The sequence below is a fragment of the Triturus cristatus genome, chromosome 11 (genome assembly GCF_964204655.1).
Source record: "Triturus cristatus chromosome 11, aTriCri1.1, whole genome shotgun sequence".
Lineage (NCBI taxonomy): Eukaryota > Metazoa > Chordata > Amphibia > Caudata > Salamandridae > Triturus > Triturus cristatus.
The window spans coordinates 1,035,147,894-1,035,160,263 of record NC_140594.1 but is presented as its reverse complement, the minus strand read 5'-3'; the positions used below and the strand labels follow the sequence as shown (position 1 = coordinate 1,035,160,263).

General features: G+C 44.6%; 1 protein-coding gene across 1 annotated transcript in view; it reads left to right on the top strand.

Annotated features, from left to right (window-relative positions):
- Nucleotides 1-6,417, top strand: part of CPN2 (carboxypeptidase N subunit 2) — a 30,345-nt gene extending 23,928 nt beyond the window's left edge. The window contains exon 2 of the mRNA XM_085635247.1: nucleotides 3,580-6,417. Coding sequence (XP_085491373.1) covers nucleotides 3,590-5,212 — 1,623 coding nt within the window. The 5' untranslated portion in view covers nucleotides 3,580-3,589 and the 3' untranslated portion in view covers nucleotides 5,213-6,417. The remainder of the gene's footprint in view (nucleotides 1-3,579) is intronic.
- Nucleotides 6,418-12,370: the final 5,953 nt, after the last annotated feature.

The window sequence follows — 12,370 nt, the reverse complement described above, 5'->3', positions numbered from 1 at the left end:
GTATCTCTGACCTGGCATTGAACTGGATAACATCTTTCCTAACAGAAAGATCCCAATCCATCACACTAGGACCTTTCAGTTCTGCAGAGAAAAAGATTCGATCAGGAGTCCCACAAGGCTCCATCTTAAGCCCCCTGCTCTTTAACGTCTACCTCATTCCCCTCATCTCCTTGATCGAATCATTCGGCATAACTGTTACATCATACGCCGACGATACCCAACTCATAGTCCCGCTAGAGGAGAATTCTACATCAGCCGAACAAAATCTAAAAAACTGCCTGAAAAACGTCTTTCTGTGGATGGAAACAAATCACCTCAAGTGCAACACTAGTAAGACAGAAATCCTCCCCATGGGGAAAAATGTCAACTTCTGTCCTCATCTCTGGTGGCCAGAGGACTCCACAGCCCCTCCCCAGACCGTCACAACAGCAAGAAACCTTGGAGTCACCTTCGATACTGACCTATCCTTCGATCATCACGTAAGGAAGGTGGCAGGAAGCTGCTTCGGAATCATTAAATCCCTCCAAAAATATTTTGACTTCCTACCAACGGATGCTAGAAAAGCGGTAGCCGTGGCGCTAATCCTATCGCGCTTGGATTACTGCAACGGCCTAATGGCAGGTGTGAAAAAAGTCACACTCAAAAAACTGCAGAGCGTCCAGCATTCTGCTGCCAGAATGGTGCTTAAACTCCCCAGGAGGTCTTCAGCTTCCACTGCTCTGAGAACCCTCCACTGGCTACCCTTGCACAAAAGGATTCTTTTCAAAATCCTAATCATTGCATTCCGGGCATTCAACCACATCGGCCCCAAATATCTAATTAGGCGCTACCCCCATTACAATCCCCAGAGGACCCTGAGATCCTCCAATAACAATCTACTAAAACCATCCAACTTCAACCTAAAAACCAAAGGGGGTAAAACCCTCACCCACTTATCTTCTAGAGCCTGGAATTCCATGCCCCAGCACCTGAGGTCCCTAACCAAGGAAATCCATTTTAGGAAACAACTAAAAACCTGGATCTTCAGCCTTTCTGACGAGTACGTACTGGACGCCATCTAATCCCGCCTTCCCTCAACCTCAAGCATACTTTCCAGTTAGCGCCAGGATGCTCCTTCCGGAGCGACAGTCGCGCTCTATAAATACCAATACCAATACCAATACCAATACCAATACCAAGGTCACGCTATCGCGTGAATCCTTGCCGCAGCGCCCTTTCTCTTAACGAGATGAGATGAGATGCAAAGTGGGCGTTCCTCCCCAAAACAACGTGAGAAATGTCGCTAACCGACATTTCTCCTATCAACAATGTGAACGCTAACCTGCAGAGTGATAAGAAAAGTAGCGCTAACCACAGTTATCGCTACTTTCCTTGCGCCTGCTTTCAGACTGACTTAGCCATTATATCCAATGGAAGGTGGATATAATGGCTAAGTCTGCCCTGCCCTATCAACAACGTATCGACAATTTTTGTGCGATTATCACTGGATTTGGCAACCAACTCTGGAATTTTTATCACCTCGGCGATGCGCGTTGATGATAACGCGCTAACCGGGCGATAAATTCCAGAATTAGTCGGCGAGAAATATGCAAGCGCTAAGCGCGCTTTGCGATATTTATCGCCGGCCCTTGATGATATGCCCCCAATACGTTTGAAATCAAATCCTTAGCTTATCCCAGGTGATCCTGGGCCTATGGCGCAAGGAAGATGATTTGGTTGACGTTCCCACTTAGTGGAGGAAGAGCGCAGGTGAGCATAATGGTGGCTGCTACTGGCGGGCATGCAGATGATCCTACAGATGACTTATACAGCCATTAAGTATGTGATAACTCAATGGCATGTTTAGGAATGTTAGGCGATAACATTTAAATCACACAAAAGGCTATAAAGGATACTCTTTTCTTTACGTCATTGTTGGCCACAAAGCCAACATTATGCGCAGAGACGTTTTAAGGTATGGACAAAGTGGGCAATTGCCCACAGCTCTCATCTTCCAAGGGGCACACTGGGAAAAGGAACTTTGCATTTATGGGGCATGTGGTGTACAAGGGAATGGCGGAGTGTGGCGTTAGGACCAAAATGCTAACTCCACACTTTGCCATTCCGAAAACGCAGGGATGAGCAAACATACGGCACATCCTTGCGTTTTCCCTAGCGCTGGCGCTTATTTAACCCTTTCGATGCTTGTGACTGAGCGGTTCCGTCATGCGCGTCGGTCGCTCTGTGCGCATGACGGAACCGCTCCGTCACAGCCCCGCCCGCGCAAGAACCCTTCAGCCCAGCGCGGTAATCCGCGCCGCGCTGAAGGGGTTAAGCTGTCTAGCGCCAACGCAGGGCACCTTGCACCATATTGCAAGGGTGCCTGTGTTGAGGGAATGATTGTTTGTGTGCAGGAAGGTGTCCCTTCCGGCACATAAACAATCAGAAATGGCGATTTGAAACCTGTATGTGTGCTGCATTGTGCAGCACACATAGAAGTTGCAAATCTTCATGTTTTTTAATGATTGTTTATGTGCCGGAAGGGACACCTTCCTCCACATAAACAATAATTTATGGTGATTTGCACAAGGCAACACACTTAGAACAGCAAAAACGAGGAGAAATAAAGCTTTTCTCCTTGTTTCGCAATGTTAAGACCAGGTTCTTCCTGGTCGTAATTTTGACGCTGTCTCCTATTTACGCCACCCGTATAAATAGGGGGCAGCATCAAAATCAATGGGTATTGCGGCAGAACGCCCATTGCAACACCCATTGCCCTCCTCTTTCACGCTAAGTATAGTGTGAAAGAGTGCCTTATTTACAAGGTCGTGTTAAGCCACATTAAGAGGCTTAACACCACCTTGTAAATAAGGGGAAGCCCGTATCGCCACAGGAACGTCTTTAAAAGTGACGTTCCCGTGGCGATAGGAGCTTGTACATATGCCCCTTTGTTCTTTCATATCACAATTGACAATATTCACCATTAGAGGAGCACAGTGAAATGTGCACATTTGTTCACTTTAACCCTTTAACTGCGGCGTAAAATCCGCCACGGTGCGGGCGTTTCCGTGCGCGGGCGGGGGCGCGTCAGCCAACGGACGTGTGCAGCACAATGAAGGTAGTGCTCGCGATGGCCGTTGGCCGACGCACACAGCGAACGGGTTAAGGAAAAATTTCCTATTCTACATTCACTACCCAATTGCTACATGTAGCAAGTTTGACTGGCGATAGATTTTCAGGTTTCGTTTGTAAAGATCCTAAGAGCAGCTCTTTACTTAAAACTGTCTCTGGCATTCCTAGTTGGGCAAACACGTTGTTTTTCGAAAACAAATTCATGTTTGGTAGCGTAGGGAAGTTGCGTAAACCATAAACAACTTGGATGATTGTTCCACGTGGAAACTCAAACAAAAACTTAAATACGTCTTGTATTAGTGTATTTTATTATGTTTTCGAGATTATTTGAATTAACATGATCAAGGGCATCCCCCTACTTTTATTTTGTCTAAACATTATTGAATATTGAACAAATAAATATTTGTTCTAATGAAATTTGACAGAATTGCAATAAAGTCCTCTTTTTCTTTTCTCTTGTCTTGTTAGGTTCAGAAGGATGGTAGCCAGGGTGATTCTGCTGCTCCTCATCACCACCCCCCTCAGCATGTTCTCTCCAACCTGCCCATCATCATGTGATTGCTTCAAGAGCCTTCAGGTCTTTTGCACTAAAGAGAACATGACAGAAATCCCGAAAGAATTTCCTTGGAATGTCAAAGAAGTTGTCTTTGTGGAAACCAGTATAAACACTGTTAAAACTGGTGCTTTCTCAAACAAAAAGAATTTGACAAAATTGGTTTTTCTTAACAATCAGTTAAAATTTCTGGAACCTGGGGCATTTGATGGGTTGTCAAGTGTTGAAGAGCTTAGAATTATTGGTAATCCTTTATCAACTATTAAAGCTGGGATACTAGACAATGTGAAGAATCTCAAGAAACTGGTTATCACATTTAATTTGATCAAAACACTTGAACCTGGGCTGTTTGATAAAATGGAGCACTTGGAATTTGTCGATGTACGGGGGAACAAAATTGATGAACTTCCTAACAGGATATTTGATCATGTAAAGAATCTAAACATAGTGAATTTGGATCTGAATAAAATCCCTCAGATCCCTGCCGGTCTGTTCAGCCGAAACAGTGCCCTTAAAATGCTCAGTCTAAAAGACAATTGCATTAAATACTTGCACCATGATGCATTTGTTGACCTATCGGAACTTGTGGAACTCTACTTAGATGGAAATAACATCTCACAACTTTCTCATAAAGTTTTCTCCAACCTTCATAAGCTGGAAAAGCTAAGTCTAGTTCAAAATTCGATCAAGGAGTTGCCTGTAGAAGTGTTTTCCTCTTTGTCACATCTTGTTGTGCTAAATCTGGATAGAAATTTGCTTGAAAAACTCACTATGGGTATTTTTGGTGCAATGCATAACTTAACAAAATTGTCATTAGCAAAGAACAAGCTGAAGACTCTACCCGAAGGGATTTTTCGGGGCTTAGTTAATATAAAAACCATCACGTTGTCTAACAATCTGATCGCAGCTCTCCCGAGTAGAGTTTTTAGAGGTCTGGAGACCCTCACCAGGCTTTACCTTGAAAATAACAAGATCATATCCTTAGATGTGCAAATGCTAGAGAACCTCTCTTCATTGGAGACGATCGACCTGTCCGCGAACCAACTGAGTAACATCCCTGTTAGCATGTTTGACACAAATTACAATCTACTGTTTGTTATTTTACGCGGAAACCCTTGGGTATGTGACTGCCAGCTGGCCTATCTGGTAGACTGGATGAAGCTGAACACAGATTGGTACCAGAATTCTCAAGCACGCTGTGATGGCCCTCAGAATTTTATTGGAACCGCCCTCTCTCTTCTGAAGGGCGAACAACTGATTTGCTCCTCTGCTGAAGACAACTCAGACATTCTTCCTTCTCAAAAACATGACAATGAAACCAAAATAAGTTTTTCTTCCATTTCCAGCCACAAATCACACTCTCCATGTGCCTACAGGACAGTTAACAACATTAACTTCCTTTCATGTAAAATATCAATGTGCAACAGCGTAAAGGTGCATGTCGAAGGACTCAATCGCTCAGAAACTCTGGAAGTCAAGTCTAATCAGCAAGTGGATCCAGACAAATGCAGCCCTGTGGACATAGACATCATTATTCATGCTAATTAGTAGTGCTAAAAAGAAACTAGAATGACAGCGGAAAGTATTTTGCAGCAATAGAAATGAAAGACGTTCTTAGATTTAGATCAGGGGTGTCCATGGATGGTCAATGTCTACATTTATACCAGAATTTCAGGAGAGTTCCCTACGTGAATGACTGCCATTCAGCTTCATTATATGTGCATTTTTCCCCCATGGATAGCCTGAAAATCTAGTGCGGATTGGGCCTCTTGGATTGAAATTGGTCACCCGCCTTTAGATTATCTGCAAACTAACAAGAGCTCTTGGGGCAAATACCTCACTTTAGAATATAGTGGGGCAGATTTACAAGAAAGTGACGCATCTGTACAGATGCGTCATTTTCCCTGAGCCACCCTTAGAAACCCTTGCGCCACCATAGATGCACCGTATTTACAATACGGCGCACTATGGCGCAAGGATTGACAGATGCGTCAGAAATTCTGACGCATCTGATGGCGGAAAAGTCACGCATTGCTGGAGTCGTGTCGCAAGCACGACGCAACTCCAGCAATGCGTGTTGAGGCCTATTCCCACTACACTGTGTCACTACTTACGCCTGCTTGAAGCAGACGTAAGATTTTGACGCAGTGGCGTCCGAAAAGTAGCACAGTGAAATCTTGTAGATTTCACTGAGTCACTTTTACGAGGCCTTCCTGCGTGGGAACGTCCACCCTGCATACATTATACCTGACGCAGGTATAATGTGACGCCGGGCTTTACAACGTGACGCATCTCCCTAGATGCGTCACGTTGTAAAAATGCCGCATTGTTTGTGCCGCTGTTGCGTCAAAAAAGTGACGCAACTGCAGCGCAAAAGTCACGCAAGGGGCTTGTAAATCTGCCCCTTAGTATTTAGATATCCTTGTGTGTGTTACATATTTCAGAATATAACACGAGGACTGAGAGCTGTTGTTTTACTGTATCTACAACTATCTTAGCCAGCGAGCCAATAGCAAAACTTTTTTGTGTATAACTTATTTTGTATTGCTACATGCACATGAAACACAAGGGGTACCGGTTCTAATTCTTACAACATAAAAAATGGACAAGGATTGACATCGCTAGGGGGTGGACTCATGTTGTGCTTTAACTACTTACAGCCTAATAGTGAGTGGCAACAATTATAAGTAGTGAGAGTAATTACTGAGTGAAAAACACACAAAGCACTAATGGCTAGGAGTGAAAAAGATAAAGGTAGCGTGATATCAGAGAAAAAGAAAAAGATGAAGGAGAAATACTTTCAGGACGAGAACCCTCACTCACCATAAGGCGACATGCTTCATCATATGGGTCCCCTTCTCACACCGAGGTGTGGCCTACAACTCCCCGAGGGGAGGATCTGAGGTGTTTTCTCAAGATGAGCGGTGAAAGAAGGTGAATGAGGGGAAGAGTGCAAAAAGATGTGATACATGTGGTGACAGAAATTATCTCTGGAGGTCCATTAAATCTTTATTGGTTGGCCTCAGGGACAAAGTTAAAAAAGGAGAGAACTGGGGATTAATCAATAATATCCCTCACGAGGCTCAATCTGTTTCTGCCGTCAGTTGGTCCCCTATAAGGATCCAGTGGCATTCTTCAGGACATTAGTGTTAAATAGTCACTCTGCAACAGTGCGTATAAGTGATAAAAAGAAATGGGAACAAAAATGTTGGGGCATTTTTACAATAACTGGCGCATCCCTGCATATCAGCAGGGATGCGCCAGTTATTGTGCGCCACAGCTCCACCACCATGGATGCGCCGCATTGCGGCGCACCATGGGGCAAAAACGGCACAGATGCGTGACGCATCTGTGCCATAAAAGTGGCGTATTGCTGGAGTTGCGTCGCAAGCGCGACGCAGCTCCAGCAAAGCTCTGGGGGCCCCTTTATTGTGAATGCTGCGTCAATCCTTACGCCTGCTTCAGGCAGGCGCAGGGTTTTGACGCAGCATGGGCCTAAAAGTGACTGAGTGAAATCTTGTAGATTTCACTCAGCCACTTTTAGGAGGCGTTCCTGCGACAGAACGCCCCCCCTGCGCAGGAACGCCTACTTCTGGCGCAGGGCTTTACAACGTGACGCATCTCCCAGATGCGTCACGTTGTAAGTACCCCGCACCATGGCGGAGGATTTGCGCCGCCGCTGCGTCACAAAAGTGATGCAACGGCGGCGTAAATGAGGCGCAAGGGGCTTGTAAATCTGCCCCGATATGTTGATACTGGCCACCAAAGGGTCAGGGCAGTCAGGCTGGAGACGACCCTTGAAATTCTTAGGGGTTCGTCTTCCTATTGTGGGTGTGAAAAAACTGCTCTCCAAGCTCTAGGTATGCCTCATAGTGCCCCACTCAGTGTCTATGGCGCACCCTCATTAGATTTTGGTAATCAAACCTATTGGAATTCAATGAGTGAGAACGACATTGAAAATTCTGAGATGTGTGAATTTTGAGGCCGTAAGCAGGAAAATCCACGTTATGCCCCCATTGGCTGCAATAATCGGGTTGTTGTTAAATATTGTCTCTCTTTATCTGATTTTATTGGATACAATAATTATCCCATCCAATCCCAAGGCACTGATAATCGGGGCTGGGATTCGGGAATACCGCATTGGTATTTTCTTTTACAGGATTAGTGATGTCCTCAGAATTAGTAATTCTGGGATGTGGAACTCTACGCTGTCCCTTAAAAAGGGGGAATTGGGAGATTGCTGCTCTAGTCACCACGCCCGCTCCATGTGGTAATCCCCATTTCAGCCAAATTCCTAGGAAGGACTTTTGCCATCTGCTGAAATGTCTGGGCCGGAAACATTGGGGGTGGTATTCCAGCATACCTTGCAATGCCTGATTCAGCTTGATTTACCGGTCACATCATGAATACTCTCCATTTGGGATGAGCACCTCTTCATATCAAAGGTTGAAAAAGCAACACAATAAAAGAGTTTAACCAATTTTCTCTGAAATAAACATGCAGTTCATAGTCTCTAGAACGGAGGCCGCAGAGACGACTGGAGGCTCAACGCAGACACTGACCGAAAGTATCGGTCCATTCCTCTGCCGGACTACTCCATGGGGCATATTTGGCAACAAGCCAACTAATGCTCTAAGAGGGAATCCCCCTCTCACATGTAAAGCACCTTAGCGAGTGCTACACATTTCTCAAAATTACACAATCACTTAAATCTAAGTAATTTGCACCTACACACTTTGGTCCTGAGGAAAGCCAGTTTTAATCATAAAGGCCTGGCTGAAACATGTAGACCACACCTGGATGTAGGAAACCCTAATTAACATTCCTATAACATCCAACAGCCTTTTTTAATGCTAGCAGTGGCCCAGTTATTAAAATATAATTTACCCTCGGGTACTGGGATCCCTGCATAGCTTTTAAATCGTCACCTTCACGTCACTACACTGCACACTCAGATACATACCTGCTCCGCTGTATCCAGGCGTCGAAGCACACCCGGGACACACTCGGTGTCACTGGGTGGGCCTGATGATGAAGCATGCCACCAACTAGGTTGGTGGGTGAGGGCTTCATGAACAAACAAAATGGTTTGTACCCTGCCTTACAGTCTTGAGTCTATGTAAATTCACAAATAGGCTAGTCCTTTTTGATCTCACACGTTCATAGTCTCCAGACACTCGCCAACAAGGGCCAGAATAGCAATTTATTCCACTGGGAATTCCCCAAGGGACTGGAGACATTGGAGGCCATTTTGCCAAGGTTGAATGTGACCGCCTCTATCTCCAGCTCCTGGGGTTTATGGCAGTAGGCGCAACTGGCAAAGAAAAAACAGAGAGAGAGTATGTTGGCCAGAGGAGTTTTTAGGTCCCCCTCTAGTTGTGCCCACATTGACCTCTTGTTTGGCTACAAATGTTGTGCTGGGTGAAGATCCTCTTAAAGTATGTTAAATGTCCATTGTATAACATCCAAGTGTGTACTTGATGATGAATAACAAAATAAATATTTACCTTAATATGGTAATGGATTATAATTTGTTTTTTTTCTTACAGAGCCCTTCACTAGGAAAACTGTTTATTGTCTGAGCGGGAAACACACATTTCTCTGGACATGTTTTCAATGTACCAAGCAAGGGTGCAATTTGTGGATGACATTCCAGATAGTGCCATCATGAATTTGTTGTTTCTCGTCATAGAAGACCTAAAAGATTCAGGGGCAGATTTACAAGCCCCTTGCGACATGTTTACGACACCGTTGCATCACTTCTGTGACACTGCGCCTCCATGCGACAGATTTACAACGTGACGCATCTAGTGAGATGCGTCACGTTGTAAAGCCCTGCGCTACATTATACCTGCGTCAGGTATAATGTATGCAGGGTTTGGCGTTCCGTCGCAAGGAAGCCCCATAAAAGTGAGGAGTATACCCAATAGACAGAACCCTGACTTAATGGTATTTGAAAAGTGGAGCACAAGAAAGGAAATTTCTTTCTTAAAAAGACCCCTAACTCACCAACCTGGTTGGTGACATGCTTCATCATTGGGGTCCCACCCGGATAGCCGAATGCCATCCAGGTGTGCTGCGACACCTGATTACAGTGGAGCTGGTTATTTTGATTGTGAAGGTTTTTTGTTTGTTGTAGTAGTTACAGTAAGACCTTCACTGGTACTTTTAGCTTGACTGTGGTATGATACAAGGACCCCTTTGCTCCCTTTCAGGCCTCCAGCACTGGTGGCGTAGTGGTGGCAGTGTGCAGTGCCGAAGCACTTTTGACTTCTGCTATGCACGGTAAGGCATTCATTGGTGCTCACTGCTTTCAATGGGGCCATGGCTTGACAGCAAGCAGGCCTCTGCTCACTGTCAAGTCTCCAGCAGTGGTGGTGCATCATTCATTCCAGCTGCTCAGGGCTGGTGCATGTTAATGATTCTCCTGCAGCTGCGGAGTCAGCAGTGGGTGCGGTTGTGAAAGGCTAGGGTGGTGTGTGTGCGTTCCCTCACACCGTTTCCTGCTCTACTCCACGCTCCCCGCTTGTCCCTCGTGTGTATATTACAGAGGTCCGAAAAACACAGCATTTGAAATACCTAAAAACACGAAAAGATTGCATGAGAACTGGTGCCGCGGGGCGCCTTTCCTCTCATTGATTGGATATACCCGCTCTCCCTACAACTCTCTCTCTCTCTCCCTCTCTCACACATGCATGAACGCACACATGCACGCTCTCTCTCTTTCTCACACACACACACAGGCACACATGCACGCTCTCTCGCACACACACACACGCATACTCCATCCTCTGTAATCTTTCCCGCAAGAGAACTCTCCGTGTTGCTTCTGAGCCCTGCTTTCGTTATTTCCCTCCACCCGCCTTAAAAAAAAAAAAAGCTTTGGCACTGCTTTATTTTTCTTTATCTACCAGTACAACTTGGATCAGTAAATAAAAAAAAAAGAAAACTTCACACGCACGCCGTAGGTGCTTTCATGTGTTGTGCTTTTACCTGCAAAATGACACAGCTGCTGCGACTGCATAATAGCATCTTTTTTTTTTTAATGGGGGGTTCCTCTTTATCCATGCTGCACAACATCGCTAAACAAGCATTGGCATAGCCAATAGGTCTCGCCTTTGGGACATTAAGTGTTTAGTTATCCAGCACAATATCCTTGGTGCAACAACATCAACTGTTGCATGGCTAAACACTTATAAGGTACAAGGTTTAGCCATGCAACAGCTAATGTTGTTGCACCACAGATATTGTGCTGCAAAACTAAATACTTATATGGTCCCAAAAGCGAGACCTATTGGCTATGCCAATGCTTGTTTACTGTCTGCCATCGCCAGGAACAATCTGGTGGTAAGAGACATGATAATAATCCCCACACTGCGGGAGAAAATTCCCAGGGTAATTGGGCCATTAGTTTTTGTTTTTTCAATAACAAACTCCACTTTTCTGTTTTGAAAATCAAAAGCTTTTGAAAAGTTTGATGGATGCATCATGAATAATGGTACCATCCATCAAACCTTTCCTACATTGACAGGACCTTCCATGATGGTGGTTCATGTCAATGTAGAGAGCCGTCCACAGGGCAACTACATCCACAAACTATAAATAAGAAGGGCCATCTCAAAGTTTGAATAGTATTCTTATCTTTGAGGTATAGTTAATAGCTGATAGAAAGGTACTGAATACTTGGGCTCCAACTTTCAGCTGCTGCTGACCGTGTGAGGAGCAAGTTGGTGGAAAGGTGCAGTGTATGTCTGCAATCCAGAGGATTTGGGACAGTGTATTTTGATGCATGATGTAGGGCTCAGAAAGCCTGTAGGGACAATGAGGAGTTACAAGTTGTTATGCCTGGTTTCATGAGCATCGCCTGTTGTTCTTTTGCAGCCTACACATCTTTAGCAGCAGGGCGGTGCGACCAATGCCAATGCACTGGGCACTGACTTCAGGTGGGAGTGCAGTATGTTATGGTTTTAAAAGCGCCTGCTGCTGTGTTCTTTGCCTCCAGCAATTTCAAGGCAACAATAAAAATGTCAAGATAACTCCGGTGATTATTGTTTTTCTTGGAGAGAGAGAGATCAGAGTTTTGTCTAGTGGAAGTTTAGACTCATCGTAAGGTAGAACAGATAGTTAATATGCCTGTTTCAAAGAATGTGTACCATGCAAATCACAAAGTGCATATAATGCAAATAGGTCAGTAGGTTACTGCTTTTGTTGGAGAGATCCTATTGTTACTTGCTGTTTAAGAAGTTAAACTCCTAATTTAGAACAGTGAGCAATTGACTGTCATCAAAGAGGTGCCTGAAAACTGCACGGTATAGATTAGAGTGTTATGATTTTTCCCCCAGTGTTTCATTATCCATGTTTAGCAAAATGGGTTTGTTTGGGTAGAAATCAATTCTTATTATAAAGAGAACCCCCAACCATGGTGTAACGTTTTAAATTCCAAGTTTGTACTTCTCCAGACCAAGCACTGTTAAACCATACTGCCTACCAGTATGGATGACATGTGAGTCCAACACCTTGTAGTCCTGTCTAATGTAACGTTTCCTATACACTGATTTACAGATGTATGATTGATTGTCTCTGTGCTATAGGCATGTGATGTAAAGTGCTCTGACACCCTATATCGGTATGCGTGGTGCTATAAAACCTATTAAATGCACCTGAGAGAGAGTGGTTATGGAGACTCAAGGGGTACAGTTGAAGGGT